At 45.6% G+C, this 17,180-nt stretch overlaps 1 protein-coding gene across 2 annotated transcripts in view; it reads right to left on the minus strand.

The window, feature by feature from the left end:
• The window catches only part of zgc:112416 (uncharacterized protein LOC550509 homolog), a 118,490-nt gene that overhangs the window by 33,190 nt on the left and 68,120 nt on the right, over positions 1 to 17,180 (minus strand). For both annotated transcript variants that reach the window (XM_055638200.1, XM_055638199.1), the window contains exons 2-3: positions 12,390 to 12,450; positions 2,768 to 2,841 (exon numbers count right to left, since the gene is read on the minus strand). In XM_055638200.1, the coding sequence (XP_055494175.1) occupies positions 2,768 to 2,841; positions 12,390 to 12,450 (135 nt within the window). The remainder of the gene's footprint in view (positions 1 to 2,767; positions 2,842 to 12,389; positions 12,451 to 17,180) is intronic.

Consider the following 17,180-nt stretch of genomic DNA (forward strand, 5'->3'; position numbering starts at 1 on the left):
GGCCTGAGGTGTAGCTGGCCAGCTAGAAATATAAACGATCATCAAAAAAGTGAGATGCTCGAAATCTGAAATCAAAACAGAAAATACTAGAAGCACAGCGGGTAAGGCAGCTACTCCAAAAGGAGAAATAGTTATTGTTTCAGGTTTAAGACCCTTTGTCACAAAGGATCTTTGATCTCAAATGTAAACAAATATGACTGGCTTGCTGTGTCCTTGAGTGGCTGACCAAATTAGTGTGAAGCCAGGGTCACATTTCTGAGATGTCAAGTGAGGGCCTGTGTCTCTTTCCTAAAGACTATTTGTGAACCACCCAAGGATCAGAACAATTTGCTCACTTTTCGTTAAAGCAACAGCTATTTTGCAACTTAAATGTTCAGTCTATCGTGGTGCAAATTGACTAGATGTATTGTAAGTCCAGTAATGTAAACACCTGCCACTGTACAACATGTTTCTTTGCCTGGCCTGCCACTGTACAACATGTTTCTTTGCCTGGCCTGCCACTGTACAACATGTTTCTTTGCCCGCCTGCAGCGGGTTCGTTATATCGACTTTTTTTGTTTTTTTTAGTATGTCCAAAAATATGTTTTAGTGTTTCTCTGTATGTCTTGTGTGGGGGGTGGTGCAGGGGGAATAGCGGGAAACCGTTTTTTCAGGCACCTACCTCAATGGAGACGCAACTTTCTTCCTTGTCGCTTCTTCGCCCCCCTCCTCGCGGCCTTACAGCTGGTTTGGTGCGGCCTTTCCCCGGAGTCGGGCCCAAAGCTTCAGCGGCAGCACAGCAGGGACTTTAACTGTGGAGCGGGGCGACCCCTTGCCAGGAGAAGCGCTCACCGATGGCCTGTGGCCTACAACATCTTGGATCCTCGGTCTGTGGAGCTTCTGGCGGCAGGCGTGGAGCGGACCATCCATCGTGGAGCGGGAGATTCCTCGCCGGGGGTCGCCGGTGAAGAGCTCCAGCCGCCGGCCTGCGACCTTCAACATGTTGAAGCCGCGGTCTCCAGTAAGGAGGTGGCGATTTGGGAGCTCCGGGCAGCAGGGTGTGCTGGACCTGTCCCGATGTCAGCGTTCCGACCATCCCGACCGGAGGGCTTGAACATCTGGCCGTCCGTAGCGGCGACTACGGAGTGTCAGGGCCCCGACCACGGGTGAACAAGGGAGGAGGAGGAGGATTGTCTGAACCGTGAAGAATGCTGTGGTGGATGTCTGTGTTGAATTATATTGTGTATTTTGTCCTTTTTTAATTGTAACGCTGCATGGTAAATTCATTTCACTACACCTTATGGTGCATGTGACAAATACATTTGAACCTTTGAAACTAATCAAGCATTCTCACAGAAAAACAGCTGCTGTTGAACTTCTCTGCAACTACATAACTTTGCAACAGCAATTTGGGTAGGTACGCATGTCCAGTGGACCATGACACCCATAGATACGCAGAACATAGAAAATAGGTGCAGGAGTAGGCCATTCGGCCCTTCGAGCCAGCACCGCCATTCAATGTGATCATGGCTGATCATCCACAATCAGTACCCCATTCCTGCCTTCTCCCCATATTCCCTTGATTCCACTAGCCCTAAGAGCTCTATCTAACTATCTTTTGAATGCATCCCGTGAATCGGCCTCCACTGCCTTCCAGAGAATTGCCATGGCGGGATCTCATCTGCTCAACCCAAAAACTTTCTCTCTCTTTACTCAATTGATCATTCAAAGAGCAAAGAATGCAGTGGAGTCAAACATGTTTCCTCAAGTTTCCAATCAAATCTTGATTTGGATAAAAATAAAATGCTTTCTTGGGCTATTGTGTGTTTACAAGGCCTTGTATATAACTACAACTTGATAATGGTTAAATATTAAAGAAGGATTATATATGCAGTGATCATTTTTAAGTTGTTAAGCCATGACTATAGGTTATTGTACCATGATAGGCAAATTGAGCCAAGTGAGAAAAGGTATGATTTAATTTAATGAACAGTAATAGTCAAAATCTCGTAAGTAAATAAATATTAAATATATTGTGCTCGGTGTTTTAAGATTGTACTACCAATGCAGAGCATAATGACGATGTGGATATAAAATCCTGCCATAGCCATCTACGAGTGTGTTAACTCTTGTTCAAGTTCCCAATATGCATTCCCATGACGAATTCCAGCCTGGGTATAAACTTATGTAATATTGTGGCGGTCAATGTTGGTAATGGCGGTAACCAGGCCGCTACACATTAAAAGATCAGAAACTTTTAAATGATTTGGCAATCCTTCCTTCCCAAGGCAAAACTCTCCCTGAAGCATTCACTGTACCAACTCTGTACCTTACAGTAGTAATAGGGTACACAAAAAAGCTGGAGAAACTCAGCGGGTGCAGCAGCATCTATGGAGCGAAGGAAATAGGCAACGTTTCGGGCCGAAACCCTTCTTCAGACTGAAGAATACCTTTGATTCTCCAGCATCTGCAGTTCCTTCTTAAACACAGTAGTAATAGGGTTATTAATTCATTAAATTTTGGTTTGTGTTGTATTATCTGTGTGTACTGCGTATACAGACCCCTTAGAAACATAGAAAATAGGTGCAGGAGGAGGTCATTCGGCCCTTCGAGCCAGCACCGCCATTCATTGTGATCATGGCTGATCGTCCCCTATCAATAACCCGTGCCTGCCTTCTCCCCATATCTCTTGACTCCACTAGCTCCTTATGTTGCTGCAAGTAAATATTTCATTGTTCTGTTGTAGATATATATGAACAATTCAACACTCGTGACTCTTGAACCGTACCCTCAGTTTTTGGAGCAAGCCTTTTTTCCGTTTCAGTGCATTGTGTAGTGCATCTCCCTGGCCGTCCAAACTCCCTGTGGAGAAAGCCAAAGTAAACTATTAAGATCTCACACACAGATTGTTTGATAGTTTGCACAGCTTTCACAGTTAACCTTATTGACAGATTTATAGAGGTCAGTGAAATAACAATTGAACACCAAGCAGAATGAAGAAACGGATAATGGTGCAGGCAGTGAAGAAAGTGAATGGCATGTTGGCCTTTATAACAAGAGTAGTCGAGTATAGGAGCAAAGAGGTCCTTCTGCAGTTGTACAGAGCCCTAGTGAGACCACACCTGGAGTATTGTGTGTAGTTTTAGTCCCCTAATTTGAGGAAGCACATTCTTGCTAGTGCAGCATAGGTTTACAAGGTTAATTCCCGGGATGGCGGGACTGTCGTATGCTGAGAGAATGGAGCGGCTGGGCTTGTACACTCTGGAGTATAGAAGGATGAGAGGGAATCTTATTGAAACATATAAGATTGTTAAGGGTTTGGACACGCTAGAGGCAGGAAACATGTTCCCGATGTTGGGGTAGTCCAGAACCAGGGGCCACAGTTTAAGAATAAGGGGTAAACCATTTAGAACGGAGATGAGGAAACACTTTTTCTCACAGAATTCTTGCCTCAGAGGGCAGTGGAATCCGGTTCTCTGGATACTTTCAAGAGAGAGCTAGATAGGGCTCTTAAAGATAGCGGAGTCAGGGGGTATGGGGAGAAGGCAGGAACGGGGTACTGATTGGGGATGATCAGCCATGATCACATTGAATGGTGGTGCTGGCTCAAAGGACCGAATGGCCTACTCCTGCATCTATTGTATATTGTATATATATTAACTTTGTTTCCCTATCCATGGGTGCTGCCTGACAGGCTGAGTGTTTCTAACAATTTCTGTCATAATTGGATCAGTCATATCAATATTAAAGCTACTAGCAGGTAAGAACACAAACTGCTGGAGGAACTCAGGCCACATCTGTGCAGGGCAATGGACAGGCAACATTTTGGGTCGGGATCATTCTTGAGACTGGAAAAGTTGGAATGTCATGTTGTAGCTGCAGAAAACGTTAGTTAGACCACTGTATCATTCTATACAGTCTCTACAGAAGGATGTGGTAGCAATAGAGAGACTAACTCATCAAAATGTTACCTGGAATGATGCGCTGTAGTTATAATGAGAGATTGGATAGGCTGTGCTTATTCTCACTGGAATGTAGGAGGCTGTGGGGTGACATTACAGAGGTTTATAAAATTATGAGGGACATAAATACTGTAGTATAAATAGTCAGAATCTATTCCCCTATGACAGGGAGATCTAGAACCGAAAGGCACAAGTTTAAGGTTAGAGGGGAGACATTTAAAGAAGAAGGGGTATGTTTTTCACATTGAGAATAATGGTTATTTGTAATGAGTTGCTAGAGGGGGTGGCAGAGACAAATACAATTACAAGATTTAAAATGCATTTGCACAGATATTTGAACAGGAAAGGTGTAGAAGGATATGGCTCAGTGCATCTAAATGGGATATCACAATCGCCATGGATGAGATGGGGTGAAAGGGCCTGGTTCAATGCTGTACAATTCAATGTTACAATGAAACATATTGATTTGAGACCTCGCCTATGTCCTCTGGCTCCATGCACAGATTGCCGCTTTGGTCCCCAATGGACCCTTTTCTTTCACTGGATTCCACTTTGGTTAAGGCCAAAGGGATCAATGACAAACTGACAAATTAGATGCAAAACTGGCTTGTCGCAGAAGACGAAGATGAAGGGTTGCGTTAATGATTGGTAGCCTGTGATCAGTAGTGTAGCATAGAAATTGGTACTGGGACCCATGCTACTTGTGTTACATATATTATAAACTAGACCAAGTGCAGACCCTGTTGGGTCTGTTCCCCCAACGTGCGGTTGTGGGGGGGGAGGCGGCATGCAGCGTCACACACACTAACCCCCCGACCCCCACCCCCCCGCACTCATGCTAATTACCCCCTTGATATTATATTAATATTATTAATTTGCTCCTTTTACCCCATAACCACCCTATCTACTGACGCATAGCCCCCAACTTGCAGTCACATCTAGAGAGGGGGGGGTTAGAGAGTGAGGGCAGAGAGAGAAGGGGCAGAGACAGAGAGAGAGGCAGAGACACAGAGAGAGGGGCAAGAGAGATGGGGGGGGGTGGAGAGGAGGAGAAGAGCGAGGGTGGGTGAAGGGGGAAAGGTGGGGGGAGGAGGGGGGAGAGAGAGAGAGGGTGCTGAGAGGGGGTGAGGGGGAGAGGTGGGGAGCAGGAGGGAGGGGGGGGAGGGTGGAGGGAAGAGGGTAGGGGGGTGTGGAGAGAGGAGGGGGTTTAGGAGGGGGAGGGGGGAGAGGGGGGGGGGGAGGGGGGAGGGGGGAGGGGGGGAGGAGGGGGGGGAGGGGGGTAGGGGTGTGTGTAGGGAGGGGAGGGGGTTTAGGGGAGGGGGGGGGAGAGGGGGAGGGGGAGGGAAAGAGGGGGAGGGAGAGGGAGAAAAAGAGGGGGGTTTAGGGGAGGATGGTGGGGGGAGGGGATGGAGGGGAGGAGGGAGAAAGGAGGGGGAGAGAGAGAGAGGGGGGGGGGGGTATGGGGAGAGAGACAGAGAGAAAGGGAGAGGGACGGGGGGGGGGGGGGGGGGGGGGGGGAGAGAGAGAGGGTGCCTTTTTACTTCAACCCAAATCCCCACAAACAACCATTTGCAGGCAGTGCTTTTTTCCTCAAACTACCCATATTTTCATTTTCAAACCACATTATGGGTACTCACAGCTGTGGAGACATTTGTTCAGTGTCATTCAGAGCTCTGATTGAGGCACACCACTTCCTGGTTTTATAGTCCCTCCCCTCCCTCCAGCAGGGGCAGCAGAGAGAATGGGGAATATTGTAAAAACATTAATATCTCTGTCATTTTTCATCGACGGGAAAAATCCTCGGCACACATGCGGCGGAGGGGGGCTCTGAGCAAGGTGGCCAAAAATGACGGCCGTAGGTGGCGGCGTTCTCTCGGAAATCGCAGCACACATGGCCAAAACCGGTCAAGAACAGACTTTTAGTAATGTCCATTGGGTTCCAGCATCACACAGGAGGGCTGGTCATCCAACGCAATATTCCACCTCTCCACCAATTCTAATATTGGTGGCCAGTTGGGGGGGGGGGGGGGGCTTTCAGGAGTGCTAGTATGGGTGTTGTGGGCTGAAGGGACTGGTTTCCAGAGGGCTAGTATGCAAATTGTGTGCCAAATGGATTCTTGGACTGGCGTCCCATTCAATCAAGCCTGTTGTGCTGGCAACTCACTCACTCACGGCTGGTGGGCTGGTAGTTGACTCACGGCTAATCCTTGAAATTCTATTTCAAGCAGGGTATAAGGCCACCAAATTCAAGTGCAGTTTCATACCATTTGAAGTAGGGTGCAAAGCCACTAAAGACAGCGAGTCGTGATCTCTCCCTCCTCCATCTTGCAGAGACTGAGCCACACCCACATTTCCGGGTTTTATAACCCCTCCCCCCCCCACCCACCGGAAAAGGTGTGGCTTTCATGGAGTGATTGACAGTAGAGAGATTCTCAACATTTTAAAAAAAACTAATAACACTTTTATTTTTCATTGATGGGAAGAATTCTCTGCATCTACTGAGTAAGATGGCCAAAAATCACAGCCGTAAGTGGTAGCGTTTTATCTAAAATCAATATACAGTGCAAATAGGAAGTAAGTGCATTTACAGTAGTGCCTTTTAACTTCAAGCCAAAGCACCTAAGCCACCATTTGCAGTAAGTAATGCCTTTCAACATCAAAGCTCTGAAGCCACCATTTGCAGTAAGCGGTGCCTTTCAACTTCAAAGCACCCAAGCCACCATTTACAGTAAGTAGTGCCTTTCAACCAAGCCAAAGCACCCAAGCCACCGTTTGCAGTAAGTAGTGCCTTTCAACTTCATGCCACCATTTGCAGTAAGTAATGCCTTTCAACTTCAAGCCAATGCACCCACGCCCCCCATTTGCAGTAAGTAGTGCCTTTCAACTTCATGCCACCATTTGCAGGAAATAGTGCCTTTCAACTTCGTCAAAGCTCCCAAGCCACCATTTGCAGTAAGTGGTGTCTTTCAACTTCAAGCCACACCCAAGCCATCATTTGCAGTAAGAAGTGCCTTTCAACTTCATGCCACCATTTGTAGCAAGTAATGCCTTTCAACTTCAAGCCATTGCACCCAAGCCACCATTTGCAGTAAGTACTGCCTTTCAACTGCAAGCCAAAGCACCCAAGCCACCATTTGCAGTAAGTAGTGTCTTTCAACTCCATGCCACCACTTGCAGTAAGTAGTGCATTTGAACTTCAAGCTACAATTTTCAGTAAGTAGTGCCTTTCAACTTCAAGCCACACCCAAGCCATCATTAGCAGTAAGAGGTGCCTTTCAACTTCAAGTCAAAGCTCCCAAGCCACCATTTGCAGTAAGTAGTTACCTTTGACAAGGTTCCTCATGGAAGGTTGGTTAAGAAGGTTCAATGGTTGGGTATTAATGGTGGAGTAGCAAGATGGATTCAACAGTGGCTGAATGGGAGGTGCCAGAGAGTAATGGTGGATGGTTGTTTGTCAGGTTGGAGGCCAGTGACGAGTGGGGTGCCACAGGGATCTGTGTTGGGTCCACTGTTGTTTGTCATGTACATCAATGATCTGGATGATGGTGTGGTAAATTGGATTAGTAAGTATGCAGATGATACTAAGATAGGTGGGGTTGCGGGTAATGAAGTAGAGTTTCAAAGTCTACAGAGAGATTTATGCCAGTTGGAAGAGTGGGCTGAAAGATGGCAGATGGAGTTTAATGCTGATAAGTGTGAGGTGCTACATCTTGGCAGGACAAATCAAAATAGGACGTACATGGTAAATGGTAGGGAATTGAAGAATGTAGGTGAACAGAGGGATCTGGGAATAACTGTGCACAGTTCCCTGAAAGTGGAATCTCATGTAGATAGGGTGGTAAAGAAAGCTTTTGGTGTGCTGGCCTTTATAAATCAGAGCATTGAGTATAGAAGTTGGGATGTAATGTTAAAATTGTACAAGGCATTGGTGAGGCCAATTCTGGAGTATGGTGTACAATTTTGGTCGCCTAATTATAGGAAGGATGTCCACAAAATAGAGAGAGTACAGAGGAGATTTACTAGAATGTTGCCTGGGTTTCAGCAACTAAGTTACAGAGAAAGGTTGAACAAGTTAGGGCTTTATTCTTTGGAGTGCAGAAGGTTAAGGGGGGACTTGATAGAGGTTTTTGAAATGATGAGAGGGATAGACAGAGTTGACGTGGAAAAGCTTTTCCCACTGAGAGTAGGGAAGATTCAAACAAGGGGACATGACATGAGAATTAAGGGACTGAAGTTTATGGGTAACATGAGGGGGAACTTCTTTACTCAGAGAGTGGTAGCTGTGTGGAATGAGCTTCCAGTGAAGGTGGTGGAGGCAGGTTCGTTTTTATCATTTAAAAATAAATTGGATAGTTATATGGATGGGAAGGGAATGGAGGGTTATGGTCTGAGCGCAGGTATATGGGACTAGGGGAGATTATGTGTTTGGCACGGACTAGAAGGGTCGAGTTTCCGTGCTGTAATTGTTATATGGTTATATGGTTATTATATAGTGCCTTTCAACTTCATGCCACCATTTGCAGTACCTTTCAACTTAATGCCAAAGCACCCAAGCTACAATTTGCAGTAAGTAATGCCTTTCAGCTTAATGCCAAAGCACCCAAGCCACCATTTGCAGTAAGTAGTGCCTTTCAACTTAATGCCAAAGCACCCAAGCCACCATTTGCAGTAAGTAGTGCCTTTCAACTTCAAACCACAATTTGCAGTAAGTAGTGCCTTTCAACTTCAAGCCAATGCACCCCCCCCCCCCCCATTTGCAGTAAGTAATTCATTTTAACTTCAAGCCATTGCACCTAAGCCACCATTTGCAGTAAGTAGTGCTTTTCAACTTCGTCACACCCAAGCCATCATTTGCAGTAATAGTGCCTTTCAACTTCAAGCCAAAGCAACTAAGCCACCATTTGCAGTAAGTAGTGCCTTTCAACTTCAAGCCAAAGCAACCAAGCCACAATTTGCTGTAATAGTGCCTTTCAACTTCAAGCCAAAGCAATCAAGCCACCATTTGCAGTAAGTAGCGCCTTTCAACTTCAAGCCACACCCAAGCCATCATTTGCAGGAAGTAGTGCCTTTCAACTTCAAGCCACAATTTGCAGTAAGTGGTGCCTTTCAACTTCAATCCAAAGCTCCCAAGCCACCATTTGCAGTAAGTACTGCCTTTCAACTGCAAGCCAAAGCACCCAAGCCACCATTTGCAGTAAGTAGTGTATTTCAACTTCATGCCACTATTTGCGGTAAGTAGTGCCTTTCAACTTCAAGCCACAATTTGCAGTAAGCAGTTTTTTGCAAGCTTTAGAACCAATAGACATGTTTTTGCAAGCTTTAGAACCAATAGACATTTTTTGCAAGCTTTAGAACCAATAGACATTTTTTGCAAGCTTTAGAACCAATAGACACATTCTGAAGGCATTTTAGAACCACTAAGGGCACTTACATTTGAGTAGACATGTGTTCAGTGTTATTCACAGCTCAGAGAGACGTGACCCTCTGCCTTCCTCCAGCTTGCAGACACTGATTGAGGCACACCACTTCCTGGTTTTATAGTCCCTCCCCCCTGCCGCCAGCGGGGGCAGCAGAGAGAATGGGGAATTTTGTAAAAACATTAATATCTCTGTCATTTTTAATCGACGGGAAAAATCCTCGGCACACATGCGGCCGAGGGGGGCTCTGAGCAAGGTGGCCAAAAATGACGGCCGTAGGTGGCGGCGTTCTCTCGGAAATCGCAGCACAGATCGCCAAAATCAAAAGATTTGAAGGTAGGAGGTATATTAATAATTTACAGATTACATACAGATTGGTTGACAATAGACAATAGGAGAAGGCCATTCGGCCCTTCGAGCCAGCACTGCCATTCAATGTGATCATGACGGATGATCCCCAATCAGTAGCCCGTTCCTGCATTCTCCCCTTATCCCCTGCGTCCGCTATCTTTAAGAGCCCTATGTAGCTCTCTCTTGAAAGTATCCAGAGAACCGGTCTCCTTCACCCTCTGAGTGAAAAAGTGTTTCTTCATCTCCGTTCTAAATGGCTTACCCCTTATTCTTAAACTGTGACCCCTGGTTCTGGACTCCTCCCTGGTCTCTCTCTCCCGCCGTTCTTAAAAAGTGGGATAACATTAGCTACCCTCTAACCGACACGAACGGATCCTGAATCTATAGAACATTGTAAAATGATCACCAATGCATCCACGATTTCTAGAGCCACTTCCTTAAGTACCCTGGGATGTCGACCATCAGGCCCTGGGGATTTATCAGCGTTCAGTCCCATCAGTCTACCCAACACCATTTCCTGCCTAATGTGGATCTGCCTTCGGTTCCACCGTCACCCCAGATCCTCTGGCCATTAGTACATCAGGAAGATTGTTTCTTCCTCCTTAGTGAAGACGGATCCAAAGTACCTGTTCAACTCAACTGCCATTTCCTTGTTCCCCATAATAAATTCACCTTTTTCAGTCTTCAAGGGTCCAACTTTGGTCTTAACTAATTTTTTCCTCTTCACGTACCTAAAGAAGCTTTTACTATCCTGCTTTATATTCTTGGCTAGCTTACCTTCGTACCTCATCTTTTCTCCCCGTATTGCCTTTTTAGTTATCTTCTGTTGCTCTTTAAACATTACCCAATCCTCTTGCTTCCCGTTCATCTTTGTTACGTTGTACTTCTTCTCTTTTATTTTTATGCTGTCCATGACTTCCCTTGTCACCCACGGTCGTCCCTTACTCCCCGTGGAATCTTTCTTCTTTTTTGGAATGAGCTGATCCTGCACCTGTATTATTCCCAGAAATACCTGCCATTGTTGTTCCACTGTCATCCCTGCTAGGGTAGCTTTCCAGTCAAATTTGGCCAGCTCCTCCCTCATGGCTCCATAGTCCCCTTTGTTAAACTGTAATACTGACACCTCCAATTCACCCTTCTCCCTCTCAAATTGTAGATTAAAACTTATCATATTGTGGTCACAAACTCCTAATGGCTCCTTAACCTCAAGTTCCCGTATCAAATCAGGTTCATTACACAACACTAAATCCAGAATTGCCTTCTCCCTGGTAGGCTCCAGTACAAGCTGCTCTAAGAATCCATCACGGAGGCACTCCACAAACTCCCTTTCTTGAGGTACAGTACCAACCTGATTTACCCAGTCCACCAGCATGTTGAAATCGCCCATAACAACCATAGCATTACCTTTACGACATTGGTGATACAGGACACCAATGGAGCATCCACCCGCATCTTCATCAGTTTGCTCCCTAGCAGTGCAGGTCGGATGGTGCTAAAAGCACTGGAGAAGTCAAAAAACATGACTCTCACAATGTTTCCTGGCTTATCCAGGTGAGCAGAGGAACAATGGTTTATATAACTAAAGAAGGATATAATAGACCTGGGGGGGGGGGTTGTGCTGTCCCTAACGTCCCTTGTCAGCCATGGCTTTCTGGAGCACTAGTATGGGTGTTGTTGGCTGGAGGGACTGGTTTCCAGAGGGCTAGTGTGGACATTGTGGGCCTAATGGATTCTTGGGCTGGCAGCTTGGTCACTCAAGCCTGGTGTGCTGGCAGCTCACGGCTGGTGGGCTGGCAGTTGACTGACGGCCATTCCTTGAAATACCATTTCAAGCAGGGTGCAAGGCCACCAAATTCAAGTGCAGTTTCCTACCACTTCAAGCAGAGTGCAAGGCCACCAAATTCAATATAAAGCGCAAACAGGAAGCGGTCAAGATTATAACTTTTAATTATATAGAAGGCAAGGCAACTTTAATTAGGCAAGGCAACTTTATTTAGGCAAGGCAATTTTAATTGGGCAAGGCAACTTTAATTAGGCAAGGCAACTTTAATTAGGCAAGGCAACCTTAATTAGGCAACACAGCTTTAGCATTTCCAAGCCAAAGGCAACACAGCTTTAGCATTTCCAAACTATATTTTCAAACCACATTAATGGCACTGACAGGTCAGTAAAACTACTCACAGTATAGTAGACATGTGTTCAGTGTAATTCACAGCTCAGACTGAGAGACATGACCCTCTCGCTCCCCCATCTTGCAGAGACTGACTGAGGCACTCAACACTTTCGAGTTTTATAGTCCCTCCGGAGGGGGCGTGGCCTTCAGGAGAGAGAATCTCAACATTTTTTAAACACTAATAACTCTTTTATTTTTTATCGATGGGAAAAATCCTCTTGTCCTGCAGCGGAGGGGGACTCGAAGATGGCTAAAAATCACAGCCTTAAGTGGCAGCATTTTTTCTAAAATCAATATACAGAACAACAGGAAGTGGTCAAGATCAGACTTTTAGTAATATGGATGGAACAGGATGAAAAGCACTGTGGCCTCCGTCACTCCCATTTGCTCTGTTCTTATATCTGATAACCAGTGTGCTACTGCACAGTCCATAAATCCTGACTATGAGCACTTAAAGCTCACCCACCAGCCCCAGTCCCAGCTTATTTTCTACAAGCAGGTCCTTACGTGCAGTGGATGCTGCTGTGTCCGACCGGCCATCCAGGTTTTCCCGCTCATTCTCAAGTTTCTGCAATTAGAAACGGTACACATTTACTGTGAAGGAAAAACACTTACCAAATACAACAATTACATTTCTATTTGTTTTATATTGGGTGAAAGCAGGCATGGAACCCGCTATCAAAACATGGAGGGGACCGGGGGACAGGGAGGGCACACTCACACACACATGCGCGCGGCTTTGGAAGCTCAATCCAGCGCTAAATGCAGCTCAACTCTGCCTGTCTCACCGGGTTAACCTACAGCCCTGTCTGGACTGATGGGACACCAGCGCTGCGTCTCCGCGCTGGCCATATTTCCCGCAAGCCCAGGCAGGTTCACCTGGCGGGACAGGCAGAGTGAGCTGGGTTTAGTGCTGCTTCTCTGACTCGTCTTACTCTCGACCTCTCTGGCCACCCGTGGGGGTGGGGGGGTGGGACACTCGGGTGGGAACAGGACAGCGCCGGAGACCCGGCCGGGATCGATCCTGGCTGCGGATGAGGCGCAGGTCTGTGCCGCGTCTCCCTCCTCCGATCACCGCACTCTATCCTCAGTCCCACCTTCCCCCCCCCCTCCCTCCTCCAATCATCACGCTGAATCATCATGTCCCGCCTCCATTGCCTGCTGACCGACGTCTCTCTCGTCCAATCAGCGCCCTCGATCAGCAGTCCCACCTCCACTGTCTCGCGGAAAGTGGAGATTTTAAAATCCGGGTGACAAAAACTTGGGGGGGCAAATGTCCCCCACCTCTCAAAACATGGGGGTGGACGTGTCCCCTCCCCCCCCCCCCCCCCCCCCCCCCCCCCCCCCCCCCCCCCCCCCCCCCCCCCCCCCCCCCCGGTTTTTCCGCCCCTGGGTGAAAGGACTCGTGACAGGACTTATAAATACACACTTCCACGGAGAATGTCAAACAAATTTCCAGGTATCACCAACATTATTGCAGGGAGAAGCAAAATGAAACTATCGTAAAGTCTAATACCTAATTCATTTCCACAGCTCTGGCATTCTGTGAGGCCGATTTGCTATATTCTAATTTGAATTTCATCCCCATTGAGGGATGGAACAGGAAAGAAGCAATTGTACATTCCTCAAAGTCCTCCTCCTTACCACAGCACCTCAACTCATTCTACACCTCACTGCATAGGTATCAAACTCCCCAAAATCAAGTTCAAATGTAAATAAATGCCATCACATTCTGGTTAACATAGGATGAAGTCAAAGCAAAGTGGGGAACAAGGGTGTGTTTAAGTGAGAATTGAGAATACAATTGTGAGGGATGCACTTTCAAATGAGGAAGGACCAGATAGTGATTCCCCGTGGAGTTACAGTATATGGGAGCCACACCTGAGAGGTATAAACCTCTGGTGCACTGGAGTTGATGAAGGCAAAGGAGAGAGCAGCAAAGCCATTGGCAAAACAGACTTGGCAATGATTAGGGATGAGCTCAAGTACGTCTATCACATGAGAAGGGATTTTGATTCTGGGTAAGAAAGTGGTCGAGGTTACAGACAGCTTGTAGAGAATGGTTGCAGGAGGCCAGGATTCCAGTTTTGTGAATGCACCATTTGCTCGATATTTACCCATTTACTTAATTTAGTTTATTTATTTTAGTCTCCTTATGTCCTTTTCACAATTTACATTTTATCTATCTCTGTGTTATTAGCAGATTTAGCAACCAAACCTTCTGTGCCTTCATCTAAATTATTTATGGAAATTGTAAATATTGGAGGCCCCAGCAAAATAGTGGAGCCCCAGGAAAATCATTTGTTACAACTTGCCTACCAGAAAATGACCTGTCCATGTCTAATCCGAGTATTTTTATATTAATTTTTAAATAAGGCGGGTTTTGGGGAGGGGGGAGATAATGTTTTTCGGAAATAACGGTAGGAAAATATTAATTTAATTTGACACATAGTGCAAAGGAATTTTATAGAGCAGAGGGACCTTGGGATGCAAGTACATGGTTCCCTGTAAGTAGCAACCCAAGGACTGGATGCAACTGGATCCTTGACTTCATCATCAGACCACAATCAGTACAAATTGACAACAACATTTCCTCCTCAATAACCATCAGCACAGGGAAACAGGCAGTGTGCTTAGTCCCCTGTTCTAACTCTATACCCATGTAGCCAAACACAGGATCAACGGCATATTTAAATTTTCCAATTACACCACCGTTGTCGGACAAAATACGGATAATGATGAGTCGCAGTAGAGGCGGGAGGTTGAAAATCTGACTGAATTGTACCAAAGATACAATCTTCCTCTCAAGATCAGCAAGACTAAGAGAATGATTGTTGACTGTAGAAGAGGGAAACCGTGTATACACAAACCTATCTTCATTGACAGGATGGTAGTGGAGAGAGACAACAACTTCAAGTTCCAGGGCATGTGTATCTCAGCAGATCTGTCCTGGACCCGGCACATTGACGCAATCATAAAGAAAGCCCATCAATGTCACAACTTCCTGAGAAGATTGAAGAAATTTGGTCGGTCAACAAATACTCTCTTGAACTTCTACAGGTGCACAGTAGAGAGCATATTTATTGGTTACAACACAGCCTTGTTCGGTAACTTGAATATCCAGGAATTAAAGAGATTACAGAGAGTGGTAGACACCGGCCGGTCCAAGGTGGTACTGATTCCTCACCATCGAAGGAATCTATAGGGGGCACTACCTCAAAAAGGCAGCCAGCATCATCAAGGACCTACTCTATCCTGGCCACTGCTACCATCGGGAAAAAGATATAGGAGTCTGAAAACAATTACCTTCAGGTTCAAGAACAGATTTTTCCCCAACAACCATTAGGCTCTTGAACACTCCAAAAAACTAACTAAACTATGAACTAGGACGGTCTTGCGACACTAAAGACTTTGGGGTTTTTTGCACTAATATTGGGGTTTATATTTTATTGAATTTTGTTGTTTACTGCGATATCTATGTACTGTGTTTTCAAGCCTGTTATGCTATGTGTAAGAATTTAATTGTTCCATTGGCGGTAGATATTACAATTAAATACTTCTGACTCTTGAGGGGAATAGAGTGACAAAACAAGCATTTAGCCTATAGCAGACCTGTGAACCTAACGTCAGTAGTCAGGAAATTATTATAATAACCTCTGAGAGACGGAATTAATGATTACTTGGAAGCATAAGGACTGATCAGAGATAGCCAGCATTACTTTGTCAAAAGTAGATCTTGTCTGACCAATCAGAGTTAATTTTTTGAGGAAGTGACAAAGTGTATTGTTGCGGCAGCGCAAAGAAGGTGATTCATGTGGATTTCAGTAAGACCTCGACAAGCTCCCTGTAAAAGAATAACATTGTAAATTAATAATATTGTAAAAGGGGAAGGGGAGAATGAGATCCCAAGGTAACGGAACATCTGTTTAGGAAGGAACTGCAAATGGTGGTTTACACCAAAGATAGACACAAAATGATGGAGTCAGGCAGCAGCATCTCTGGAGAAAAGGAATAGGTGACTTTTCCGGTCGAAATCTTTCTTCAGATATTTTTAGGATGTAGGAAGAAACATGAGCACAAGGTGAAAGCGATTAAATCACAAAGATCATTGTGCAAACTTCAAGCCAAACAGAATTCAAGGTCAGAATTGATCCTTGGTGCTGTGAGGTAGCAGTAATTCTTTGCACCATGCTATCCAACCTATCTGACTTCACTGCTCTGCTCACGTAGCTATAAGTTATTTTCCTATTCAAACATACATCTACAGACAGACATCCTGGGGAGTTAAGGGTTAACAGTGAGACATTTTTTAATGTTTTTCAAGTAAAACAGGGTGGCACCAACATGTAGGCAAAGGAATGTGAAATACATTTTCTTATTTTTAAACTTGCTTTGCATAAGAATAGATAACAGTGATGATACCAGCCGTAGATGATTACAGTGCGACGTTAGAGACTCGGGTAATAAACATAGATAGATGTCGTGCTTTTAATTGCAGAATATAAATGAATAAAATTGGTTCTGCAAAATCAATTAACAATACGGCTGAGAACAATAGCAGGTTGAGTGTTGTCAATGTACCTGGCGCCTCTGATATTGATCAAAAATGTTTCTTTTAAACAAGCTTCTTAAACATGTCCTGCCACTTTCAATGAGATGTACAAACCAGATTCCTCTGATCTTGTACTCTCTTCAAAATTGTACCATTTCATTTATATTGCACCGCCTCATTCTTTCTTACACCTTGTGCTAAATTTTACCAGCTCAGTTCACCAGTCTGCAAGTCTTTTACTATATTCCCAAATTTTATATAATTTCCAACCAATTAAATAATGCCTGTTAATCGGCGGCCCAATAATAAAAAACAGAGAGAGAGAGAGAGAGAGAGAGGGGGGGGAGAGGGGACACCGGTGGAGATTGGGGCACCGGGGAAGGCAGGGATAGCACCGGCACAGGAATCGCTGGAAAGAGGTGTTGGCGGGTACGCCGATAAATGCCATTGTCGATACTGGCCAAGTAGGAGCGTGGTTCCGCGGTGGACCCCAGAATGACTCCAAAGCGGTCATAACCGCAAAGTGACCGCAAACGGACAACCTGTCCCTTGTTAAGCAGTTGAAGTGGAGAGCTGGTTTTATCATAGTATTGTGGCGGTGTTGGAGCTGGGATTGGATAACTGATGGCGCACAAACTTGTGGTTCTAGTAGTTGCTTGGCCCTACACAGAGTGGAGCGGGTTCGCCGTGACATGGGCCGTTTTCGGCTGCAGATCCCAGGAGAGGGTCGCGGACAATGTTCCCAA

This window comes from Leucoraja erinacea, chromosome 7 (genome assembly GCF_028641065.1).
Source record: "Leucoraja erinacea ecotype New England chromosome 7, Leri_hhj_1, whole genome shotgun sequence".
NCBI lineage: Eukaryota > Metazoa > Chordata > Chondrichthyes > Rajiformes > Rajidae > Leucoraja > Leucoraja erinaceus.